This window comes from Palaemon carinicauda, chromosome 19 (genome assembly GCF_036898095.1).
Source record: "Palaemon carinicauda isolate YSFRI2023 chromosome 19, ASM3689809v2, whole genome shotgun sequence".
Lineage (NCBI taxonomy): Eukaryota > Metazoa > Arthropoda > Malacostraca > Decapoda > Palaemonidae > Palaemon > Palaemon carinicauda.
In genome coordinates, this window is record NC_090743.1 from 71,376,564 (window position 1) to 71,404,153 (window position 27,590).

General features: G+C 44.3%; 1 protein-coding gene across 2 annotated transcripts in view; it reads left to right on the forward strand.

Annotated features, from left to right (window-relative positions):
- LOC137658261 (CDAN1-interacting nuclease 1-like) overlaps positions 1-27,590 on the forward strand; it is a 178,168-nt gene that overhangs the window by 122,334 nt on the left and 28,244 nt on the right. For both annotated transcript variants that reach the window (XM_068392934.1, XM_068392933.1), the window contains exons 4-5: positions 3,503-3,639; positions 11,054-11,133. In XM_068392934.1, coding sequence (XP_068249035.1) covers positions 3,503-3,639; positions 11,054-11,133 — 217 coding nt within the window. The remainder of the gene's footprint in view (positions 1-3,502; positions 3,640-11,053; positions 11,134-27,590) is intronic.

Below are 27,590 nucleotides of genomic sequence, written 5' to 3' on the forward strand. Positions count from 1 at the left end.
GTCCGCTGTTAGCTTGCCAGAAGTAAAGGTGGTATGGACATTGTCCCAACACTTATTATCTGAAGGAAGAAGGAGGGAGATCGGATCTACCTCTCGGATGGGAGGCAAGGGCTTCTCCTCCAGAGCGTATTGAAAAGCAAGCTCTGCAATCTTAGTGACGCATGGAGTCACGGTATTCTTGTCCATTAGGAACATTGTGAAAGAACTTTTATGAGGCGTCAACATGGTATTGGTGCAACCTATATCATTTAGAAACCTAGCCCAAACAGATTGGGCTTGTTCCTTTGGGAAAATGACGGTCTCTTTGGGGACCTTATCCAGCCGAACCAGAGCTTCCTCGGTAAGCCTGGCATAACCATGAAATGGAAATGCGAGACCAGGAGGAAAGAATTCAAAATCCTCTAGTGTACGAGTACCAAGACCTTCCAACGTTAACATCCCGTCTGAGAATGGGGAATGAAGAGCCATGCGCCAAGGGTTATTCTTGGTAAACGGCGGAAGCTTAGAGGCATCCGGGATGAGAGAGCTTTGAACTCGCTCCGGAGCACCATGCTCTAATGCCCCAAGTCTCTGACCAATGTTAGAGAACATTGTGTCCATCTTGGCCTGCATTTCTGACACAATCTTAGATTGCATCTCCGACACAATGCGAAGCATGGCTGATTCGGAAAGGCCCGGGTTAGGAGCAGAAGTGGCGGATTGTACTCCCGGGTCGTGAGACTTAGAGGAGGAGCCGGAAGCCTTAGATGACGGGTTTGTATTTGATTTAGAACTATGAGAAGCCTTGTGGGGCTTACGAGCTTTTGGCAAAGTTCTAGATTTAGACTTAACTTTGGGGGGAACCGGGTGTGATCGGTGAGACGAATCGCGGTCCCCAGAAAAACCATGGAAAGAAGAGAGATCAGATGAAGAAGAAAGAGCGGGGCTGAGGATAGGAATCTCAGCGCCGGTAACACCTGCCTCACTTACCACCCTACCTGCATCCGGATCATCCAACAACATAGGTTCCACATCCAAGTTCAAGGAGGCAACATTGTCTTCCAGATCTCCGGGGGCATCCAACGGATCTTGTTCCTGGTCGATGAATCCCGAAATAGTGGCATCAATGTCGGCAATGATGGGTGCCGCAACATGCCTAGCCACAGCGGCTGAAGACTTGGCATTAGGGTAGATCATAGCACAGTAGTCTTCAGAGAGGACGTAAGGCTGCTTTGATTTCACGTTTCGGGCAAATCCCCCAACCCACACTTTCAGTGTGGCCCGAGCCGCAGTCTTCTGCTCCGGGGATGCCTGAAATAATAGTGGGAATTACAGAAAGGAAGATTCCCGGAGGTCCTTCAAGACCATAGAAATCTTACTAAATAGTGTATGTATACCAAATAAAGGTAAAATAATTAGAAAGACAACATAGCCAACGGGACTCACCGAATCAGATCCAAGGGTGGTGATGAGGTCAAAACAGACCATACAATTATCAGGGTGCCAGACTAAGATGTCTTCCACCTGAACTCCGCAGAGGGCGTGAGACCTACACACAGTATGGCCACAAGGCTGGTGAAGAACAGCCGCACAGGCCGTCGTCTGACAATGCACCATCTATAAAAAGAATAGTATATGAGAAACTGTAATTCTCTTAAGTAGGGGCGGACCCGGGACTAAACATAAGTCTAACTTAAAACTAGAGCTTAACTGTAATACTCTTAAGTAGGGGCGGGTCCGGAGGACCCGGGCCTAAACATAAGTCTAACTTAAGACTAGAGTATAACTATCCATTCCGGTCGAGCCGGGATCATAAAGAAGGATGCAACAAAAAATTAACACACATGGTGTCTGATTTCCCGGAGCGAGGTTAAGCCCCGGACCGGGATATAAAAGTACATCCATAAACTAATACATATAGGAACTCCGGGATAGTGATCTGTCATATATAATCATAGTAACTGTTATAAATTAAGAGGGGGGCGGAACCGTAGATAAGAACCACCAACAGAACCCGGAGGGTTTCGTATAACACAATAAAAGTGTGATAGGTGTATATAAAATAGGGTGCACCGGGATCCTACTCTGTAGACCGGTGGCCAACCAGTCTAGACAGAGACGAAACCGCCGGGACACCCGGAGAGAGGACAAAGTCCATAAACACTGAACTACCCCCTCTGAAAGAAGGGAAGGCAACGGTCCCCTAGGGGAGGGGGGAGAGAAGCCTAGCCACCAACCTAGCGAGAGGGGGAGCTTGGGGGAGGATCACGTGATACGGAGCAGCAGGGCTACCAACTGACGATCCCCAAACACTACCAAACAGATCATACGGAGTAATAAGCACAAATATTCATTATAAAAGTAATAGCGTTGAAAAATATATAAATATACACATAAAAACTTAGGGCAAGGCATGCGAAATAATGAATAAATCCCGAAGGACAACAACCTGATGGCTTATATAATAAAAATTGCCGCCCAGTAACGAAGGTCGGCAAGCCATCTACGATACGTAATCTGATATCGGCCCTAAATATGAACCACAAGGGTTCTAAACGCTAAATAATGAATATCCACAATAAAACATATAAAAATTTAAACTAATAATAAAAATAATACACTTAGTAACACCGCAAGTGAAACTAAAAGCTCTCAAAACAGGAGTACCAACCGTAAGCGGAATCGAGCAAGACCGAGATGATCGAAGAGAATAAACTCTTATAACTTAAATATTAAACGATCTAGATTGCTCAAAACACAGCAAAACATAGCTTGGTACTTAACTTAGACGGTGTCTCCTGGGAAACCGATGTAGAAGCCATAATCCACGAAAAATAAGGCAAAAACACGAGAGCACAAACTAGCGGGTTACCACACAGGCGTGCTAAAAAGGAGTTGGGTTCTGAGCGGATGCAGAGTTGGTGGTGCCGAGTGAGGTTGAACGGCTCTCCTCTATTGGGGTCTTTGTCGTGGATGAATCTAAATAGTGCGGGACCTCTGGATTATACGCCCAATTCCATACCGACACCAATAGGTGAGCGAGCTAGTTAACCTAGCACTCCTTTACATTTTTTCTCTGGTATATTTAGCAGTAAATTACCTAAGAATAAGTGCTAATAGGAGCTTATTCACTGGCCGGCACAGGTTCAAGCCCAGAAACTTGTTTGTTAATAAACCATTCTAATGTTTGTTCTACTGTATTTTCAATTTTTATCATTTGTTCTTTTGGGGTTTGTCAGCTATCTCTCTTTTGTCACTCATTCTTGTTGGAGGGAGATTCATGATATTTATTAAGCCTTTTGTTAGGAATAATGAAGTTTTGGTTTTCGCAAAGCTGTTAGTTTATTCTTAGAGGACGGCCATCTAGAGATCAAATGTATTTCACAATTTATCTATAAAATTGTTGAGTTAAATCATTTGGCTCTGTCAAATCACTATTTTTATCTTGCATTAATTATTACCTGAAATGAAAGGGTTTGTTTCATTATTTCTCCATTTAATTCAAAACTCATTACTTTTACAGGTATCTTTCAAAAATTCAGTCAGGTGAACCGCCAGAAATATTAGTGAGGATGGCTAAGGAAATGGACTACTCGGCTTCTATGCTCTCAAAGCTAATTTTAGAACAGTATTTGAATGCTGATTGCCCTCAGATAACAGGTAAATCATGAGTTGTTTGCACTTTCCATAAAAATTAGGTTTTATATTTGGTCAAAATTAAGATGAAGTTATAAGGTCATATGACATTAACCAGAAATCATTATACAATCATTATGAAACTGTGTAACAAGTATGTCTATCCATATTTCACAGTATAAGATTAAAAATTTCTTTGCAATGTTGTTACATCACCTCTTCAATTAAACAATAGTCCCTGTCAGAAAAAAAAGGTTTTAAAATAACTTTATTGTAAAATAATGTCAGAATTTTGTCACAGTGAAACCTTTGAAGATTGTTTTGAATTATGGGCTGAATTTTAATGAACCCATAACTTTTTCAGCTATGAATATTAACAAAATCAAACAATTGTCAGGATTGGAACAGAAATTATTATATAAAGAAAAAATTCCAAGTGATTGATTTGTATGTAAATAACTTAATAATCTTGGTGCATTTATTATTATTGTTGTTGTTATTATTATTATTATTATTATTTTTTCAATATTAAACTTAGCCGGTGATTATATAAGCTGCAGCTCTGCTGCCCGACAGAAAAACTCTACGTTCAAAATACGCCAGCGATCGCTATGCAGGTAGGGGGTGTACATCAACAGCGCCATCTGTCGAGCAGGTACTCAGTACTCAATGTAAACACAGAACCAATTTTCTCTCTGTCGTGCCACCGGCAAGACCTACTAAATTCGCTGTTGCTTACTGGATTGGTTTTCACAGATTTTGGTGAAGTACACATTTCTAGTTATTAGCTTTCGCTTTGCAGAGGTTATCTTCAATACATCCCTGCATTCTTTTATTGATTTTGGATTATTTGTTGACGACTTTGGATAGATTTTGAATTCCCCTTTGACTAATTCAAGATGGCTGACCCTTCTCAAGTCCCTAAATTCAGGAAGTGTAATGCTAGGGACTGTTCAAGGCGTCTTCCGAAGGCCTCTATCGATCCTCACACCATTTGTTCCAATTGTCGGGATAAGACCTGTCAATTGGAAGATCGATGTGAGGAATGCGTTGGGCTTTCGGAATTCGATTTCATCGAATTCCAGAAATACACACGTAGGCTAGAGAGAGATAGGGTCAGGAGAAGTTCATCTCGCTCCGTTGATTTTTCCTCTCCTCATGCCCCACAACCTATTCCTTCCCCTGTAGTGGTTGCTCCTGATCCCCCTTCTAGCACTCAACAACCTTCGATGGCAGATATGATGCGTGCCATCCAGGCTCTGGGTGAGAGAGTCGAGTCATTGGCGAGTGACCGTAACCAACTCATGGCAGACGTCAAGGAGTTGAAGTGTAAGAGTGCAGTGGGTAGTGACAAAGTGAGTGGTAGTGTTGTGGAAAGTGTTGTAGATAGTGTTGCGCTTGAGGGTTCGTCTGTTCATGCCTGTCGTCCTCCCAGTCCGGGACCTCTTGCAAGCTCCCAAGCCCAGGGGAGAAGCAATGTCGTACGACCAAAGGGTTCGAGAGGCTTTAATCAGCGAACAGACGTTCCCTCCTTGGTTTCGGACGTTTCTAACCAAGATCGCCCCACCCACAAGAAGACGAGAGAGCCCATTTATTCCTCGTCTGCGGAAGATGTTTCTCGAAAGAAACAATGGACCAAGGTCTCGCGGCCTCTTAAACGCAAGTCGGTCCCTTCCGCGCAAGTCCAACGGCCCAGTTGTAGCCACTGGGTCAGTTCGGACTCGCTGCAGTCTTCCGATGACTGCACACCTCCTAAGAGAGGCAAAGCGGTACCGCATCAGGCAGTATCACCGTCTGTTGCCGCACCTGCTACTGTAGACCCTAAGTGGTCTTTGCTGCAGACCATGCAGACACAGTTGACGTCATTAATGCAGGACTTTCGTGCGGAGAAGGTTGACGCTGCACCAACCGCTAGCCTACAACCACCCACGGTTGTGCGTCCAGTGGACGCTGAGGCTACCTTCTCCCGCACTCCAGCTGTGAGAGTCCCGCCGCCCATGCGTTCCAGTGTACCATGCCAGCCGCATGTTGACGTTCAGCGACGCACGGAACCTTCCGTTGACGTTCGCGAGTTACAACAACAACCTAAGTTGTTTTGTTTTGACGCGGTGCGTCAACCTCCGCAACCCAGTGTGGTTACCACTACTCGCCCACAGCAGACTAGACAGTCAGGAGTAGACGCTTTGCGCCCCTGCGCTGCTATGGTTGTTGCCAGCTCACAGACTGGGCAACAGTTCCATGACGTTGCATCCGGTTCAGTCACGCATGCACCCGTGCTGCCGGACTCAGCTGACCAGCCAATTCCTACTCCTTTGCCGCTTCCTCCTCAGTATTCAGATGATGGACTCTCTGATGATGACGACGCTGCACACATTGACGACCCGCATACGGACATCGACGAACCCAAGACCACGCAACCCTCCTTGGACTTTAGGAAAGTTCTTGCACTGTTCAGGGAGATGTATCCTGATCAGTTTGTTTCTGCGGCCCCACGCTCTCCTCCATCTGAGTTCGCTTTAGGCACGCAGTCATCCGCGCCTGCCTTTACGAAGCTCGTCCTCGCCCGCTCGTCTAAGAGAGCTTTAAGAGTGTTGGGAGAATGGATGCAGTCCAAAAAGCACCTTGGGAAGACAGCATTCACGTTTCCTCCTGCGAAACTCTCTTCCAGATCGAGCGTCTGGTATGCCACGGGAGAAGTTCTCGGCTTGGGAGTTCATACCTCTGCCCAGGGCGACTTCTCAAGTCTAGTAGACTCTCCCCGCAGGCTAGCCATGAGACGCTCCAAGATTTGTTGGACTCCTTCGGACTTAGACCATCTGATGAAAGGAGTGTTCAGAGCCTTCGAGGTTTTTAACTTTTTGGATTGGTGTTTGGGAGCGTTGAGCAGGAAGATCTCCCCTTCTGACAAGGAAACTTCCATGCTCATTATGTCCTGCATGGACAAGGCCATACGGGACGGTTCCAGTGAGCTTGCGGCTTCGTTCGTTTCCGGGGTCCTCAAGAAACGGCAAAACCTTTGCTCCTTCTTGTCAGCTGGAGTAACACAATGTCAGAGATCGGAACTTATGTTTGCTCCTCTCTCAAAGTGCCTTTTCCCAGAGGAGTTGATAAAGGAGATTGCTGCCTCCTTGATTCAAAAAGACACGCATGACCTGGTTGCGTCATCTGCCCGCAAAGCCACCCCTTTGCCTACCGTGTCTAGACCCAGGATGGACACTCCAGCGTCCAGATTCATTCCGCCCTTTCGTGGCAGAGCCTCCAGCAGAGGAGGTGCTCGTGCCGAAGGGAGACGTGGGAATAAGAAGAAAGGTACCAAGTCCTTTAAGGGCAGAGTCTGACTGCCACCTTCTTCAGACAGCAGTGGGAGCCAGACTCAAGAACTTCTGGCAGTCCTGGGAGAAAAGGGGCGCAGATGCACAATCTGTGAAGTTGCTCAGAGAAGGGTACAAGATCCCGTTTGTACGCAAACCCCCTCTAGCAACGTCTCCCATCGACCTCTCTCCCAGGTACAGAGAGGAGGACAAGAGACTAGCTTTGAAGCAAGAGGTGTCTCTCTTACTAGAAAAGGGAGCGGTAGTCAAAGTCCGGGACCATCAATCCCCGGGCTTCTACAACCGTCTCTTCTTAGTGGTAAAGAAGACAGGAGGGTGGAGGCCGGTGCTAGACGTCAGTGCTCTGAATGTCTTTGTCACAAAGCAGACGTTCGCCATGGAGACGACAAAGTCTGTTCTAGCAGCGGTCAGGAAGGAAGACTGGATGGTCTCTTTAGACCTAAGGGACGCTTACTTTCACGTCCCCATCCACCCAGATTCCCAACATTTTCTAAGGTTCGTTTACGGGAAGGTTGTCTACCAATTTCAAGCCCTGTGCTTTGGCCTAAGCACGGCTCCTCTTGTCTTTACGAAACTGATGAGGAATATTGCCAAATTCCTGCATTTAGCGGACATCAGAGCCTCCCTCTATTTGGACGACTGGCTTCTAAGAGCTTCTTCCAGTCGTCGCTGTCTGGAGAATCTAAAGTGGACTCTAGATCTGACCAAGGAATTGGGTCTCCTGGTCAATATGGAAAAGTCCCAACTGGTCCCATCCCAAACTATAGTGTACTTAGGGATGGAGATTCACAGTCAAGCTTTTCGGGCTTTTCCGTCGGCCCCCAGAACAAGTCAAGCCCAAGGATGCATCCAGAACATGCTAAAGAAGGACCGATGTTCAGTCAGACAGTGGATGAGTCTGATAGGGACGCTTTCATCCCTGGAACAGTTCATTGCGTTAGGGAGACTGCACCTCCATCCCCTTCAATTTCACCTAGCTGTTCACTGGAAAAAGGACAAGACGCTAGAAGCGGTCTCGATCCCCATTTCCGAGAAGATGAAGTCATCACTGACTTGGTGGAAGGACAACATCTACCTCAGAGAGGGTCTGCCCCTGGCTGTTCAGACCCCCAACCACGTTCTCTTCTCGGACGCATCGGACACGGGCTGGGGTGCGACATTAGACGGTCGGGAATGCTCGGGAACTTGGAACTCGAATCAAAGAACGTTACATATCAACTGCAATGAGCTACTGGCAGTTCATCTGGCCTTGAAAAGCTTCAAGTCCCTCCTTCTAGGCAAGGTGGTGGAGGTGAACTCAGACAACACCACGGCTTTGGCGTACATCTCCAAGCAAGGAGGGACCCATTCTATGACGTTGTACGAGATCGCAAGGGACCTCCTCACCTGGTCAAGAGATCTAAACCTTTCTCTAGTAACGAGGTTCATTCAAGGCAACATGAATGTCATGGCGGACTGCCTCAGTCGGAAGGGTCAAATCATCCCAACAGAATGGACCCTACACAAGGATGTGTGCAAGAGACTATGGGCCACATGGGGCCAACCTACCATAGATCTCTTTGCAACCTCGATGACCAAGAGGCTCCCAATTTATTGCTCGCCAATCCCGGACCCAGCAGCAGTTCATATAGATGCCTTTCTACTGGATTGGTCCCATCTAGACCTTTATACATTCCCCCCGTTCAAGATTGTCAACAAGGTACTGCAGAAGTTCGCCTCTCACGAAGGGACAAGGTTGACGTTAGTTGCTCCCCTCTGGCCCGCGAGAGAATGGTTCACCGAGGTACTTCAATGGCTGGTGGACGTTCCCAGAACTCTTCCTCTAAGAGTGGACCTTCTACGTCAGCCACACGTAAAGAAGGTACACCCAAGCCTCCACACTCTTCGTCTGACTGCCTTCAGACTATCGAAAGACTCTCGAGAGCTAGAGGTTTTTCGAAGGAGGCAGCCAAGGCGATTGCTAGAGCAAGGAGGACATCCACTCTTAGAGTCTACCAGTCGAAGTAGGAAGTCTTCCGAAGCTGGTGCAAGTCGGTATCAGTATCCTCAACCAGTACCTCTGTAACCCAAATAGCTGACTTCCTATTATACCTGAGGAAGGAAAGATCTCTTTCAGCTCCCACAATCAAAGGTTACAGAAGCATGTTGGCAGCAGTCTTCCGTCACAGAGGCTTAGATCTATCTAACAACAAAGATCTACAGGACCTCCTTAAGTCTTTTGAGACCTCGAAGGAGCGTCGTTTGGCTACACCGGGTTGGAATTTAGACGTGGTACTAAGATTCCTTATGTCAGAAAGGTTCGAGCCACTACAATCAGCCTCCTTTAAAGATCTCACTTTAAAGACTCTTTTCCTCGTTTGCTTAGCAACAGCTAAAAGAGTCAGTGAGATACACGCCTTCAGCAGGAACATCGGATTTTCATCTGAAACGGCTACATGTTCTTTACAGCTTGGTTTTCTAGCCAAAAACGAACTACCTTCTCGTCCTTGGCCGAAATCGTTCGATATTCCAAGCCTTTCTAATTTGGTTGGAAATGAACTAGAAAGAGTCTTATGCCCTGTTAGAGCTCTTAAGTTCTATTTAAGACGAACTAAACCTTTACGAGGACAGTCAGAAGCTTTATGGTGTGCTATTAAGAAACCTTCTTTACCTATGTCAAAGAATGCAGTTTCTTATTATATCAGACTGTTGATACGAGAAGCTCATTCCCATCCGAATGAGGAAGACCATGCTTTGCTGAAGGTAAGGACACATGAAGTTAGAGCTGTCGCAACTTCAGTGGCCTTTAAACAAAATAGATCTCTGCAGAGTATAATGGACGCAACCTATTGGAGAAGCAAGTCAGTGTTCGCGTCTTTTTATCTTAAAGATGTCCAGTCTCTTTACGAGAACTGCTACACCCTGGGACCATTCGTAGCAGCGAGGGCAGTAGTGGGTGAGGGCTCAACCACTACATTCCCCTAATTCCATAACCTTTTTTAATCTTTCTCTTGAAATGTTTTTATTGTTGTTTTTTGGGTTGTCCGGAAGGCTAAGAAGCCTTTCGCATCCTGGTTGATTTGGCGGGTGGTCAAATTCTTTTCTTGAGAAGCGCCTAGATTAGAGGTTTTGATGAGGTCCTTTAGTATGGGTGGCAACCCTTGATACTTCAGCTCCTAGGACTCGCTCAGCATCCTAAGAGGATCGCGAGGCTCAGTAAGGAAGACGTACTTAAAAAGGCAGAGTAATTGTTCAAGTCGACTTCTTTACCAGGTACAGTACTTATTTATTTTATGTTTGTTATTTTGAATAACTGCTAAAATGAAATACAAAATACTTAGCTCATAATAATGTAAACAAGTAATGCTGGTCTCTACCCACCCCCCTGGGTGTGAATCAGCTTATATAATCACCGGCTAAGTTTAATATTGAAAAATGTTATTTTTATTAATAAAATAAATTTTTGAATATACTTACCCGGTGATTATATATTAAAGGACCCTCCCTTCCTCCCCAATAGAGACCCAGTGGACCGAGGAGAAAATTGGTTCTGTGTTTACATTGAGTACTGAGTACCTGCTCGACAGATGGCGCTGTTGATGTACACCCTCTACCTGCATAGCGATCGCTGGCGTATTTTGAACGTAGAGTTTTTCTGTCGGGCAGCAGAGCTGCAGCTTATATAATCACCGGGTAAGTATATTCAAAAATTTATTTTATTAATAAAAATAACATTTTATTGTATATATCATCTTATTGTTTAATCACTTTTCCTCTGTATTTGTAATGAAATGAGAATTTTGATTAACTGTCCTGATGAAATAACTGCTGTACTTATCTTTGAAATAATTCAATTTCTTTTCTATCTGTTAGACCTATAAAGACTAATATTTATATTATGTAGGTGGCACACTGTAGATAAGAATTACGTATTCCCTCTACTCATCCTCCGTTATTTTTTATCTCTTCTAACTGTTGAGCTTCAAGTAAATCTTCCTCCAATTTTCATAAGTTATTTCAGGAATAATTCTTTTGGCAAGGCTTATGATATTGTAGAAATGGGTCTTCAGTCTTGTTAAATTATGTTACAGTATATTACTTTAATGCTGCATGCATCATTTTTTCAGTTGGAAAGTCTCAAATAAATCGATTGCTGCGTGACACTACGTTGATTGAGGACAGAGATCTCAGCTTTGAAGTTTATTTGGTAAGCAGTTTTTGCTCTTGTTTTATGTTACTTGAAATTAATTGAAAATAAATTGATAGAATTAATATAAAATTCATAATTAAAGTTTCAATTAGAAAAGGCAATACATTATAGGGGGGCTATAGTAATCTACAGTACAGGAGTAGTATTAGTCAAGGAAATTAGATTTGGGATTTCTAAATATACTGAAGTACTTTAGTACTATTTTCTCCTTACTCTGTAACATTAGATATAGTTGTGCTTTTGAAATAGAAGTATGGAACTCATCGAATGAATCTCCTTTAATTCTTAAAATATAGATTGTTTTAATTTGTAAGCTTGCTTCCAGAATGAATTAAACTTGAAAACCAAGGTACCACTGTACTTGCCTATTAATGTACAGTAGATATCTGGTTTATATAAAAGGATAGCAAGTTGTAGGTAGTTTTATGCATTTAATACATGCATTGGGAACTTCAGTCCCTTTATAATTGAAAATTTGACCCACGTCAAAATCAACTTTCGTCGGCTATCTTGTAACCAGTAAAAGATGTTGGGGTGTTACTATATATTATGTTCTGGAATTATTGTTATTTATGAAATATTCGGCCTCCAGTCCCTTGTCACTTGTGGGTAGGGATAGCAGAGAACAACTGCTTATACCTGATCACATTACTCTACAGTACTTTAATTTATATAACTGCTTTAACCCTAAATTGGCTTGACTGTCTTTTACCAGAGCTCTTCCTATCATGCACATTTTGGATAGATTTTCGGAAGAAATCCTCCGGCATTAAATACGCTTTTGGTAGCTCTTAAGACATAAAAGAGGACTGAATGGTACATGCCCTCATCCTCTTAATCGCAATAGTTGCCATAGTTGAGCAAGGTGAAAGGCTATAACCAAACTTTGAACCTATTGTCAAATCTCATTTCAACAGATAGATGACAAATTGTCAGCACTAAAGTCACTAGAATCATTGTGTACATCAGACTGATAGCATTAAAGTAAATAGGAGTACATATTACTGTATGTCTATTAGTCTGATGAAATTAAGATACTATATATCAAACAGATTGCTCCAAAGGAATTAGTATCTTGTTTACCAGACTGAGAACGTGGCACTAGAAGCATTGTGTATATCAGACCAAGGGCACCAACAGCATGTCGTAGGATTTCTGTGTTTGCTAGCCTGATAACACTAGATGTATATCAGACTGATAGCACCAAAGGGACTAGTAATATTGTGTATATCAGACAGATGACATTTGGCATATATCAGACTGATAACACTATGCATACAATATCAGACTGATAACACCAAAGGGACTAAGAGTATTTTGTATATCAGACTGATGACACTACGTACTAGAAGTATTACATATTTCATAGCCTCGTATAGAATCCCTGACCTAAGCTCAGGGCCGTGAAATCAAATATATTTCAATAACTCATTTGAAATTCAAATATATTTCAATAACTCATTTTAAATTCAAATATATTTCAATAACTCATTTTAAATTCAAATATATTTCAATAACTCCTTTGAAATTCATGGGATACAGTACTGTATGCCTTTGTATAGCACGTGTTTCACACGCTTGTACACTGTAATAGTATTTTTTTTTTAATGTATATCTTGCTCTTCACCTCACTGTTAACACAGAAGCTGGACAGAATGCTGAAAGCATTAAACCTGGTAACCACAAGCCCGAAGCCGAAATCTTGACACGCCTGGTTACCGAGATATTGTATGCAAAATCTTGACAACCATAATCCCTACAATTAATTTTCTTCCTAACCGGCAGGGTTCAGCAGTCAAACCGAGTGCCATTAGCGCACTTGACATCATGGGCAGCTATGTTTGACTTTTACCATTGCCTTGATCCTACCCATGGCCAATATCAATGTTTTTAAATATTTAACTTAGCCGGTGAATATATAATAGCTGCTGCTCCAGTGGCTCGACAGAAAAACACACAAAAACTCGCGAGCGATCGCTATGAAGGTTGCGGGTGTGCCCACCAGTGCCAACTATCGGCCAGATACCACACATGCATGTAAACAAGTCTCAATTCTTCTCTGTCGACTTTGACGACAAGACGTATCAATACTCGCTGTATAACCTGGAGTTTTCTCAACATATTTGGTGAAGTACTTCATTTTGGTTTGAGCTTTCGCAGTGCAGGTTTTTTTCCTCAACTTAAACTCTTAAACTCTTTATTGGAAAGATTTAATTGTTGATGACTTGGATTGTTTTTTGGACTTTCTTTGACTAATTCAAAATGGCGGACGCTTCACAAGCCCCTAGATTTCGTAAGTGTAATGCTAGGGATTGCAATAGGCGTCTTCCAAAGGCCTCTCTCGACCCACATACTGTGTGTTCTAATTGTCGGGGTAAAACCTGTCAATTAGGAGATCGGTGTGAGGAATGCGTGGGCCTTTCGGAATTCAATTGGCTCGAATACGACAAGTATTCTCGTAAGCTAGAGAGAGATAGGGTAAGGAGTTCCTCTAGATCAGTAGATTTTTCCTCTCCACATGCCCCTGAACCTAATCCTTCCCCTGTAGTGGTTGTGCCTGAACCCCCTACTGGCACTCAGGAACCATCGATGCGAGACATGTTACGTGCCATTCATGCCTTGGGTGAAAGAGTTGAATCGTTAGCAACAGATCGTAATCAACTCATGGCTGACGTTAAAGAGCTTAAGTGTCAGAGTGCCACAGCGGAAAATCGTGGGAAAGTGATTAGTGCGCAAAGTGTTGTGAACAGTGTTGCGACCGAGGGTTCGTCTGTTCGTGCCTGTCGTTCACCTAGTCCGAGACCTCTTGCAAGCTCCCAAGCCCAGGGGAGAAGTAATGTCGTACGACTTATGGGTTCGAGAGGCCTTGATCAGCGAACAGACGTTCCCTCTATGGTATCAGGCGTGTCTCACCAAGATCGCCCCTACCATAAGACGAGAGAGACCATTTTCTCCTCGTCATCCGAAGGCTTTTCGCATAAGAAACCGTGGAGCAAGGTTTCTAGGCCCCTTAAGCGAAAGTCGGTCCCTTCAGGACAGGTCCAGCGTCCTGGCTGTAGCCATTGGGACAGCTCTGACCCTTTGCAGTCATCGGAAGACTGCTCGCCGCCTAAGCAGCAACGTTACACAGGCTCAGAGAGTCTTGGTGTAGGCAAGGTTGTGCCGTCTCAGACGTTAACCCCGTCTTTTACCGCACCCATTCCCGTTGATCCTAAATGGGTTGTGCTGTAAGACATGCAGATTAAGCTCGCCTCCCTTATGGAAGACTATTCTGCCGATAAGGTTCACGATGATCCTCGCCGCTTAACTCATCGAGATCTTGGCCTTCAGCCGCCAAAACGAGCCTTTGCTCGTCCTGTTGACGTTGGCGTAGCTAAGTCACGTCAGTCACGCTTTGTAGAGCCTCACTCGATGCAGTCACGTGTTGACTTTCAGCCGCATATGGACGTTCAGCCACTTCCTAATGCTCTTGTTGACGTTCAGGACGTTCGCCAACCAGCGGAGTTGACTTGTTTTGACGCTGAGCGTCAACCACCGCAGTCTAGAGTTGTTTTGACTGCTCAGTCTAGGCAGTCAAAACAGTCTCGAGTTGACGTCGAGCGTCCTCCCGCTCCTGTTGTTGTTGACAGTTCACAGGCTGTTAAGCAGTTACATGACGTAGCGTCCGGGACTGCTCCTAATGCACCAGTGCGTGTGGACTCTGCGTGTCAAGCATTGCCAACCCCTTTCCTTGTTACTCAGCAGTTGTCGGATGAGGATCCTTCAGATGAGGACGTTGCTGACCCTCATCATGATGATCATACTTCGGATATAGACGAACCTAGAACGGTTCCTCCATCAATGGACTTTAAGAAAGTCATGTTAATTTTCAAGGAGCATTTTCCCGATCACTTCGTCACTGTTGCTCCTCGTTCGCCTCCGTCCGAGTTTGCTCTAGGCTTACCTGCTAACATGCCAGCCTTTACAAAGGTAGTGCTCTCCCGCTCTTCCAAGAGAGCTTTACGACTTTTAGGCGACTGGTTGGATACCAGGAGGAGTTTGGGGAAGACGGCCTTTGCCTTCCCTCCGTCAAAGCTCTCGTCTAGATCAAGCGTCTGGTATGCCACGGGAGAAGTTCTCAGCTTGGGAGTCCCTGCCTCTGCCCAGGGTGACTTCTCAAGCCTCGTAGACTCTCCCCGTCGCCTAGCCATGAGACGCTCGAAGATTAGTTGGTCCTCCTCGGACCTTGACCATCTGCTGAAAGGCGTATACAGAGCCTTTGAAGTTTTCAACTTCCTTGACTGGTCTTTGGGAGCCTTAAGTAGGAAAATCTCATCGGCTGATAGAGATGTCTCCTTACTGATAATGTCCTGTATGGATAAAGCCATCCGCGATGGTTCCAATGAGCTCGCCTCCTCTTTTACGTCGGGAGTCTTAAAGAAGCGAGAGTCCCTTTGCTCTTTTCTTTCGGCAGGAGTTACTCCCTGTCAGAGATCAGAACTGCTCTTTGCTCCCTTATCAAAGTTTTTGTTCCCGCAACAATTGGTTAAGGACATAGCTTCTTCACTCATGCAGAAGGACACCCCTGACTTGGTGGTGTCCTCTGCTCGCAAAGGGACTCCTTCTACATCCTTTTCTGCTAGACCCAGGATCGACACTCCGGCGTCCAGATTTATCCCGCCCTTTCGTGGCAGAGCTCCCAGCAGGGGAAGTACTCGTGCCGAGGGAAAGAGAGGAAAGAAGAGAGGAGCCAAGTCCTCACGTGGCAGAGTCTGACTGCCCACAGCCTCAGACAGCAGTAGGAGCCAGATTGAAGAACTTCTGGCAGGCCTGGGAGAAGAGGGGCGCAGACCAACAGTCTGTTCGGTTGCTCAGAGAGGGGTACAAAATTCCATTTGTACGCAAACCTCCTCTAGCGACTTCCCCCATCGACCTCTCTCCCAGGTACCGAGAGGAGTCAAAGTGACAAGCCCTAAACCTAGAAGTGTCTCTATTGCTAGAGAAGGGAGCGGTGGTGAAAGTCTCGGACCTTCAATCACCGGGATTTTACAACCGTCTCTTCCTAGTCCCGAAGAAGACAGGAGGTTGGAGACCGGTGCTAGACGTCAGTGCGCTCAACGTCTTTGTTACGAAAACAAAGTTCACCATGGAGACCACGAAATCAGTCTTAGCAGCGGTCAGAAAGGGAGACTGGATGGTCTCTCTCGACCTAAGAGACGCGTACTTCCACATCCCTATACACCCAGATTCCCAACCGTTTCTTAGGTTTGTTTGTATACCAGTTTCGGGCCCTGTGCTTTGGCCTAAGTCCTGCTCCTCTCGTGTTTACGAGGCTTATGAGGAATGTAGCAAAATTCCTCCATTTATCGGGAATCCGAGCCTCCCTGTACTTGGACGACTGGCTTCTCAGAGCCTCGTCCAGTCATCGCTGTCTGCAGGATCTTCATTGGACATTGGATCTGACCAAGGAATTGGGACTTTTGGTCAACCTAGAAAAGTTGATGGAGGAACCTAGAACGGTTCCTCCATCAATGGACTTTAAGAAAGTCATGTTAATTTTCAAGGAGCTTTTTCCCGATCACTTCGTCACTGTTGCTCCTCGTTCGCCTCCGTCCGAGTTTGCTCTAGGCTTACCTGCTAACATGCCAGCCTCTACAAAGCTAGTGCTCTCCCGCTCTTCCAAGAGAGCTTTACGACTTTTAGGCGACTGGTTGGATACCAGGAGGAGTTTGGGGAAGACGGCCTTTGCCTTCCCTCCGTCAAAGCTCTCGTCTAGATCGAGCGTCTGGTATGCCACAGGAGAAGTTCTCAGCTTGGGAGTCCCTGCCTCTGCCCAGGGTGACTTCTCAAGCCTCGTAGACTCTCCCCGTCGCCTAGCCATGAGACGCTCGAAGATTAGTTGGTCCTCCTCGGACCTTGACCATCTGCTGAAAGGCGTATACAGAGCCTTTGAAGTTTTCAACTTCCTTGACTGGTCTTTGGGAGCCTTAAGTAGGAAAATCTCATCGGCTGATAGAGATGTCTCCTTACTGACAATGTCCTGTATGGATAAAGCCATCCGCGATGGTTCCAATGAGCTCGCCTCCTCTTTTACGTCGGGAGTCTTAAAGAAGCGAGAGTCCCTTTGCTCTTTTCTTTCGGCAGGAGTTACTCCCTGTCAGAGATCAGAACTGCTCTTTGCTCCCTTATCAAAGTTTTTGTTCCCGCAACAATTGGTTAAGGACATAGCTTCTTCACTCGTGCAGAAGGACACCCCTGACTTGGTGGCGTCCTCTGCTCGCAAAGGGACTCCTTCTACATCCTTTTCTGCTAGACCCAGGATCGACACTCCGGCGTCCAGATTTATCCCGCCCTTTCGTGGCAGAGCTCCCAGCAGGGGAAGTACTCGTGCCGAGGGAAAGAGAGGAAAGAAGAGAGGAGCCAAGTCCTCCCGTGGCAGAGTCTGACTGCCCACAGCCTCAGACAGCGGTAGGTGCCAGATTGAAGAGCTTCTGGCAGGCCTGGGAGAAGAGGGGTGCAGACCAAGAGTCTGTTCTGTTGCTCAGAGAGGGGTACAAAATACCGTTTGTACGCAAACCTCCTCTAGTAACAACTCCCATAGACCTCTCCCCCAGGTACCGAGAGGAGTCAAAGAGACAAGCCCTAAATCAAGAAGTGTCTCTGTTGTTAGAGAAGGGAGCGGTGGTGAAAGTCTCGGACCTTCAATCACCGGGGTTTTACAACCGTCTCTTCCTAGTCCCAAAGCATACAGGAGGTTGGAGACCGGTGCTAGACGTCAGTGCGCTCAACGTTTTTGTTACAAAAACAAAATTCACGATGGAGACCACGAAGTCCGTCTTAGCAGCGGTCAGAGGGGGAGACTGGATGGTCTCTCTCGACCTACGAGATGCGTACTTCCACATTCCTATACACCCGGATTCCCAACCGTTTCTGAGGTTTGTTTACAGGAATGTGGTGTACCAGTTTCGAGCCCTGTGCTTTGGCCTCAGTCCTGCTCCTCTCGTGTTTACGAGGCTCATGAGGAATGTGGCAAAATTCCTCCATCTATCGGGAATCCTAGCCTCCCTGTACTTGGACGACTGGCTTCTCAGAGCATCGTCCAGTCATCACTGTCTGCAGGATCTACATTGGACGTTGGGTCTGGCCAAGGAGTTGGGACTTTTGGTCAACCTAGAAAAGTCCCAACTGATCCCATCCCAGACTATTCTATATTTGGGGATGGAGATTCGCGGTCCAGTTTTTCGGGCTTTTCCGTCTGCCACCCGAATAGGACAAGCCCTGCTCAAAGTCCAACTAATGCTGAAAAGACAACGTTGTTCAGTGAGGAGTTGGATGAGTCTCGTAGGGACTCTCTCATCCCTGGGGCAGTTTGTCTCGCTAGGGAGACTACACCTTCGGCCTCTCCAGTTCCATCTAGCCTCTCACTGGAACAAGGACAAGACGTTAGAGACGGTATCAATCCCAGTCTCCGAACCAGTAAAGGCATGCCTGAAATGGTGGGACAGCAATATCAGTCTGAGAGAGGGACTATCCCTAGCAGTCAAGAACCCAAACCACGTGTTGTTCTCAGACGCGTCGGATTTGGGTTGGGGTGCGACCCTGGACGGTCGAGAATGCTCGGGTCTGTGGACCTCAAGTCAGAAGAGCATGCACATCAACGGCAAGGAGCTATTAGCAGTCCACTTGGCCTTGATGAAATTCGAAAGCTTTCTTCGAAACAAAGTGGTAGAGGTCAACTCAGACAACACCACAGCTTTGGCGTACATCTCCAAGCAAGGAGGCACACACTCCCTCATGCTGTACGAGATCGCAAGGGACCTTCTCATATGGTCAAGAAATCGAGGCATCTCCCTGTTGACGAGATTCAACCAGGGGGACTTGAACGTCTTGGCAGACTGTCTCAGTCGGAGGGGTCAGGTGATACCCACGGAATGGACCCTCCACAAGGACGTGTGCAAGAGTCTTTGTGCGACTTGGGGTCAACCCACCATAGACCTCTTTGCCACCTCGTTGACCAAAAGGTTACCAATCTATTGTTCACCAGTCCCAGATCCAGAGGCGATCCACATAGACGCCTTTCTACTGGATTGGTCTCATCTGGACTTATATGCATTCCCACCATTCAAGATAGTCAACAAGGTACTGCAGAAGTTCGCCTCTCACAAAGGGACAAGGTTGACGTTGGTTGCTCCCCTCTGGCCCGCGAGAGAGTGGTTCACCGAGGTACTTCAATGGCTGGTAGACATTCCAAGAAGTCTTCCCCTAAGGGTAGATCTCTTACGTCAGCCCCACGTAAAGAATGTTCATCAAAGCCTCCCCGCGCTTCGTCTGACTGCCTTCAGACTATCGAGAGACTCTCAAGAGCTCGAGGCTTTTCGAAGGAGGCAGCCAGTGCGATTGCGAGAGCTAGGAGAGCTTCTACCATCAGAGTATACCAGTCGAAGTGGGAAGTCTTTCGAGACTGGTGCAAGTCAGCATCTGTGTCCTCTTCCAGTACCTCTGTAGCCCAAATCGCAGATTTTCTCTTACATCTGAGAAATGTTCGCTCCCTCTCAGCTCCCACGATTAAGGGCTACAGGAGCATGTTGGCTTCGGTCTTTCGTCATAGAGGCTTAGATCTTTCCAACAATAAAGATCTCCAAGATCTCCTTAAGTCTTTCGAGACCTCTAAGGAACGTTGTTGGCAACTCCTGGATGGAACTTAGACTTGGTCCTAAGGTTCCTCATGTCAGACAGGTTTGAGCCATTACATTCAGCCTCCCTGAAGGATCTCACCCTCAAGACGCTTTTCCTAGTGTGCTTGGCTTCGGCTAAAAGGGTCAGTGCCTTCAGTAGGAACATCGGCTTTTCTACAGAAAAAGCCACATGTTCACTTCAACTTGGTTTCCTGGCCAAAAATGAACTGCCTTCTCGTCCTTGGCCTAAGTCCTTTGATATACCTTGCCTGTCAGAGATCGTAGGCAACGAACTTGAAAGAGTGCTGTGTCCAGTTAGAGCTCTTAAGTTCTACTTAGCTCGTACTAAGTCCTTACGAGGTGGATCTGAGGCATTATGGTGCTCGGTTAAGAAACCATCATTGCCGATGTCAAAGAATGCTTTGTCATATTTTATCAGATTTTTAATACGAGAGGCTCATTCTCACTTGAATGAAAAAGAACGATGCTTGCTTAAGGTTAAGACGCACGAAGTAAGAGCTATAGCAACTTCCGTGGCCTTTAAGCAAAATAGATCTCTGCGAAGTATTATGGACGCGACCTTTTGGAGAAGCAAGTCGGTATTCGCGTCATTTTACTTAAAAGATGTCCAGACTCTTTACGAGGACTGCTACGCACTGGGTCCATTCGTTGCAGCGAGTGCAGTAGTGGGTGAGGGTTCTACCACTACATTCCCTTAATTCCAATATCCTTTTAATCTGTCTCTTGAAATGTTTTTAATCTTGTTTTTGGGTTGTACGGAAGGCTAAGAAGCCTTTCACATCCTGGTTGATTTGGCGGGTGGTCAAATGTCATTTCTTGAGAGCGCCCAGATTAGGGGTTTGATAAGGTCCTGTTGTATGGGTTGCAGCCCTTGATACTTCAGCTCCTGGGAGTCTTTCAGCATCCTAAGAGGATCGCTGGGCTTCGTGAGGAAGACAGACTAACAAGGCAGAGTAATTGTCTAAGTCAACTTCCTTACCAGGTACCTATATATATTTGGGTTTTGTTATGATATAACTGTCAAAAACTCTAAGCATATACGCTGTAAATTTTATTATTTCTGGTCTCTACCCACCACTATGGGTGTGAATCAGCTATTATATATTCACCGGCTAAGTTAAATATTTAAAAATGATATTTTAATTATAAAATAAATTTTTGAATATACTTACCCGGTGAATATATGAATTAGAGATCCAGCGGGATGAGAAGAATTGGAGCTGTTTACATGTATATGCGGTATCTTGCCGATAGTTGGCGCTGGTGGGCACACCCGCAACCTTCATAGCGATCGCTCGCAAGTTTTTGTGTTTTTCTGTCGAGCCGTTGGAGCGTCAGCTATTATATATTCACCGGGTAAGTATATTCAAAAATTTATTTTATAATTAAAATATCATTTTTAAGCTGCATGGTTCAACTAAAGACAGTTGTTTCCTGTCTTATTTTCACCCTGATTTTAATTTAGATTTTGATTTATACTTGTTAACTTTTGTTAGAAATTGTTGAGGGCTGTCTCCTGTATTCATTTTATGACTGAATGGTTTGTGATGAAACAAATTGTTCATGTAACACAAAATTTAGTTGTTTTGACACTCAATATAAACCCTTTTGCTCTTTATGTAAACTACTGTGAATTTGGTATAGTGATCCAGCAATGAATAGATTCTCAACACTGATGCAGTGAAACAATTTAGACATTTCTTAATGATGTTTATTAAACTAGTACTCATCAAGTTGACCCAGTTTGTAGCATAAATTGTAGATAGCATCCTTGATGTTGAAGAAGTGGCTTTAACGTTATCTATATAAAATCCTAAGTTTTCTTGACCCTTGACCCATACACCTGGTATGGCATCTACATGATCGAAGTTTAGCCTTCATGGTAGAGAATGGTACCTTTGCATTTGCTCTTGCTAGTGTGTTACAATAATTTCATAACTACCTTTGAAACACCCTTGACAAAATATGAAGAATAAGATATAGAACCCGTAAAGAACTGTGAAATTAATTGTACCATAGGTGTGCATTCTGCTTTGTATTTTGAATATGTTTCAGTCTATTAATTAAACTTGAAATAGCTTGAACATAACTTGAAGTCATATTATATGTTTTTCACTCGGGAATGAAATAGTTTTTTTTTCCTTTATCTTGTTAAGTGGAAGTGTTTCCTTCCCCTGTAGATGTTCCCTTCTCAGCCACTAATTTTGTCTTTTTTTCCCTTGGTATCCTTTTTTTCCCTTTTTTTTTTTCCTCTGCTAATAACCTGAAAATGGCTTACCTCTGAATGATATTAAGCAACTACAGTTCTAGCTAGATCCCCTTGCCCAGTATAAAATCAAAAGGTGGTTCCCAGTGCCCAGTTCTCTTGACCTGTTCCCTAGATTTTTGGGTATTCCACCGTTTTACCATTTTGTGTAGTGAACGTTTGAGTGTGGTCGGCATTCAGACACTAGGTAGTTTGCGTGCTACATCTAGCCACAGTCCGCAAACCACTACATCTTTCCCATTTGTGGTTTAGATTTTTCTCTGAGGGGCTTTCTTCACCGCTGAAGATGCCACACTTTCTCGTTCTGCGATGGCAGCCGGCGGAGTGGGTGCAAAGTCTGAAGCATGTTCCTGCACTTCTCAGGGACCACCTTTCCCGTTCGTGGGTTAGGTTTTCTCTTGAGTGGTTTTCTTCAGAGCTGACGACGACTCACTCCTTTGTTCTGCGATGGCAGCTGGCAGAGGGCATGCAAAGCCCAAAGCATGTTCCTGTTCTTGTGAAAGTTGCTGCTCTCCCCCATCACTGCCTTCATTGCCTACGCCTGCAGCAGTTCATAATTATGCTGATGATGGCGCTCTCCTTTATTCTGAGCTTACTCAGTCGACGGAGGAAGGGTAAAGTCTGAAGCTTGTTCTGTTACTCATGGTGGACACCTTTCCTGTATGCGGGTTCGGTCCTCCCCGGAGTAGTCTTCGCCACATAGAATTAAGAGAGGGTTATGGACTTGTCCATGCATTTCTCTAATCCCTCGGAGTGTGGCCCGTCGGAGCATTAAGATGTTACTCGTCCCCTACGAGCTTTACGCTTCCAGCATCCGTTAGCCTGTTCTTCTAGCTGTCTCGTCTTGCCCAGCAGACTTGTCTCGCTCAGCATGTTCATCTCACGCAGCTGACTCGTCTCGCCTAGCTGACTCGTCTCGCCTAGCTGACTCGTCTCGTCTAGCTGACCCGTCTCGCCTAGTTGACTCATCTCATCTATTAGACTCCCCTCACCCTGCCCCCTTGCCTCACCTAGTCTTACTGCAGCTCACAATTGCCCACGATTGCCCGGTAGCTTGCTATTGCCTGTCAGCACCAGTGATCACTTATCAGCTTGCAATCGCCTATCACCTCGCTTTCAGGTTCCTGGAGTTCCACCAACTGCTACCAGCACCTGACAATTCCTCTACAGGGAACCCTCGTTTATCGCGGTAGATAGGTTCCAGACCCGGCCGCGATAGGTGAAAATCCGCGAAGTAGTGACACCATATATACCTATTTATTTAACATGTATATTCGGACTTTTAAAACCTTCCCTTGTACGTAGTACTGTTAACAAACTACCCTTTAATGTACAGAACACTTAATGCATGTACTACAGTACCCTAAACTAAAACAGGCACAAATATTAAAGGCGATTTTATATCATGCGTTTCCTAAACACGCTAAAAAGCACGATAAAAAATGGCAACCAATGTTTTGTTTACGTTCATCTCTGATCATAATGAAGAAACAAACTCATTTAGTGTACACATATATGTATAGGTTAGTTTTTGCGTCGATTATATTGATTATACAGTATGTTGATTTTGTTATTACCAATGTTTTACTTAATTTTTCTTAGGACTTTCAAATGAAATGTTTTTCTTTATGACGCTGCCTGAAACGACGGCGTCATAAAGTACTGTACGCTCAGTAAACAACCACGCTCAGAACAAAGAAGGCATTTAACGCGCATGATGAAAGTGATAAATAATGATATTTACAGTAAAAGCATTTACAAAATATGTTATTACAAATATAATTTACCGTATCTATATAAAATCATACAGTACATATTGTACGTAGCAAAGCAGGAAAACAATTTACGAGAGAGAGAGAGAGAAAGAGAGAGAGAGAGAGAGAGAAAGAGAGATTGTTTTACGTACGTACTGTAAATGTAAATTTTAAACAAAAAAAATCAATTTACGAGAGAGAGAGAGAGAGAGAGAGAGAAAGAGAGAGAGAGAGAGAGAGAGAGAGAGAGAGAGAGAGATTGTTTTACGTACGTACTGTAAATGTAAATTTTAAACAAAAAAAATATAATAGGTTACAACATGTAGACTTTTAAAACCTTCCCTTTAACTTAATGCATACAGTACTAAACTATAAAACAGGCACAAATACTAAAATGTTAGAATATCAAAGTAAAAAATAAAGATTGTTACTGTACTCACCACGAAAGAAGTTGAAGAAAAACTTGAATGATGATGGCGATGAATTTGCTGCACAGTAGAAATGATGATGATGAAGCTGATGATGTGTTCTACTGTGCAGCCAATGATAGTATTTTACGTCTCTTCAGACGGAGGTGTCTTTTCCTGGGACACCTCTTCAACTTCTTCAATTTCTTCCGAAGGCGTACTAGCAGGAGGAACTGGCTCTGTTTTGCGAGGCTGGAAGAACATTGTGATCGGAAGTTGTTGCCGCTGCTTCTTTTTTCGATCTAAGAGCATCCTGTAGGGAGTCATGATGTCATCGACCTTGTTGGAGAATTGCATAGAACGAACCATATCCTCATCCCACTCTTGCAACATTTCTTTCACCTCCTTTATATGGTTGCAGACCTTGGCAAGCCGTTCTAGTGTTAAGCCCGTTTCTTCGACATTTTCTTGGGTCTCTTCCTGGGTTTCACTCTCTTCTTCGCTTGCCGATTTCGTCAGGTCTTCTAGGTCTGCGTCAGTTAGCGGCTGGGAATGGCAGTCCAACAACTCGTCGACGTCTTCAGTCGTCATGTCGCCAAACCCGTCACCTCCAATTATGGCAGCCAACTGCACAGATTTCCGTATTGCAGAGTGTTGAATCTCAGCAGGTGTAAATCCCTCGTCGTCGTAAACAATCTGGGGCCACAACTTCTTCCAGCTCGCATTCACAGTTGCAGGTTTCATCTCTTGCAGTGCCTTCTGAATATTCTTCAGGCACGTGGCTATGGTGTACTGCCGCCAGTACGCCTTCAAGTTAAAATCTTCATCCTCATCATCTTGGGCAGCATCCACACACGCAACGAGGTCCGCCAAGGTATTCTTCGTTTAGAGGGCCTTGAACGCCCTGATAACCCCCTGGTCCATCGGTTGAATTAATGACGTGGTGTTGGGTGGCAGGAACTCAACCTGAACGCCCTCACGCGACAGGTCAGTTGCGTGTCCACCAGCGTTATCCATAAGGAGAAGGATCTTGAATGGCAAGCCCTTCTCTACGAGATATTCATTGACTTGCGGGATGAAACACTGGTGGAACCAGTTGGAGGTCAGCATCTTTGTAATCCATGCTTTTGGATTATGCATCCAGTACACGGGAAGGAGATTCTTATTCTTATTTTTCAAAGCGCGAGGATTTTTCGACTTATAAATAAGCCCCGGCTTTAGCAAAAATCCAGCAGCATTGCCACACATCACGAGGGTAACGCGATCCTTGAATGCTTTAAAGCCAGAGGCTTTGGCTTCCTCTTTGAACAGGAAAGTTCGCGACGCCATTCTCTTCCAAAACAAGCCGGTCTCATCCATATTAAACACTTGTTCCGGCTTGTATCCACCTTCGGCGATAATATTCTTGAACGTCTGGTTCACGTAAGTTTCAGCAGCGGCAGTGTCAGCGGAAGCAGCCTTGCCATGCAGGGAAACGCTTTTCAGGGCGAAGCGTTTCTGAAACTTCGCGAACCATCCTTTGCTGGCGGAAAAACGTTGTTTCTGAGGCTGGGAATCAGTGGATGTCCCTGGTTGAGGTTCATCTGCATCATCATCTTCTTCAGCATGGTTGCCGTCGTCGTCTTGAGGTTCCTTTGCAGCAAAATTCTCATACAAGCTCAAAGCCTTTGTTCGGATGGTGTTCGTATCCAAGGCTATGTTCTTCTTCCGGCAGTCGGCAATCCACACAGCTAAAGCACCTTCCATGCGTACGATCGTTTTATTACGCGTGGTAACGACTCGCTTCGCTGATCTGCTAAAGGAGATTGCAGCCGTCTTTCTAATGTTCGCCTCGACCTTCTTGATATATCGAACAGTAGATTCGTTGATTCCAAAATGGCGCGCTGCGGCCGCGTAGCTTCTACCGTCTTTCAACATATCGAGAAGCGTCACCTTCTCAGCAATCATCATCATCTTTCGGTGGCGTTAAGGCTCACTACCAGCCTTAGTAGAAGCAGAACGCTTGGGAGCCATTGTACAGTAGGATTTAACAGAAAGTTCAACAAAAAGTTCAACTTAAAACAGTCGCACACAGCACAGATTAAAGTTCACAAACTTAAGAACGTCTACTCAGCGATACGGCGTAAGAGAAAGTGGCCGCGAACAGAGGCTGGAAGCTGGAGATGCGGCCAAAACACCAATCACAGGCTAGATAACAAAACTTGCGTTCTGATTCGTCATCTATCAGCGCTTGAACCAATCACAACCCGTCTTATATGATGCGTAGGTTACCAACTCAAAGTACAAGATACCCCGCGTATACTGTACGTACAGTATTAATAATAATAAATAATGATAATAATACAGTAATAATAATAATAATAATAATAATAACAATAATAATTTTATTAACAGCAACAACAATAATAATAATAACAATAATAATAATAGCTTTACGTATGCTATTTTATTCTTTTGTAGGATGTGTGTCTCTCTCTCTCTCTCTCTATCTCTCTCTCTCTCTCTCTCTCTCTCTCTCTCTCTCTCTCTCTCTCTCTCTCTCTCTCTCTCTCTCTCTCTCTCTCTCTCTCTCTCGTACGCTTATTCGAAATGTGATTTTTGCAACAAAGAATATTATTGGATGCAGTACTACATACAGTGAACCCTCGCTACTTCGCGGTTCGACCATCGTGGATTCACCACTTCGCGGATTTTTTCCATAACCCATATATATACAGTAATATATATATATATATATATATATATATATATATATATATATATATATATATATATATATATATATATATATATATATATATATATATATATGTATGCATGTATTTATGTATATATGTATGTATGTATATATGTAGGTATGTATGTGTATACATATAAATATATATATATATATATATATATATATATATATATATATATATATATATATATATATATATATATATATATATATATATATATATATATATATATATATATATATATATATATATATATATATATATACACACACACACACATATATATATATATATATATATATATATATATATATATATATATATATATATATATATATATATATATATATATATATATATATATATATATATATATATATATATATATATATCTAAAGTAGGAAGATGGGATAATGCATGATATAAAATCGCCTTTAATATTTGTGCCTGTTTTAGTTTAGGGTACTGTAGTACATGCATTAAGTGTTCTGTACATTAAAGGGTAGTTTGTTAACAGTACTATGTACAAGGGAAGGTTTTAAAAGTCTGAATATACATGTTGAATAAATAGGTAAATATGGTGTCACTACTTCGCGGATTTTCACCTATCG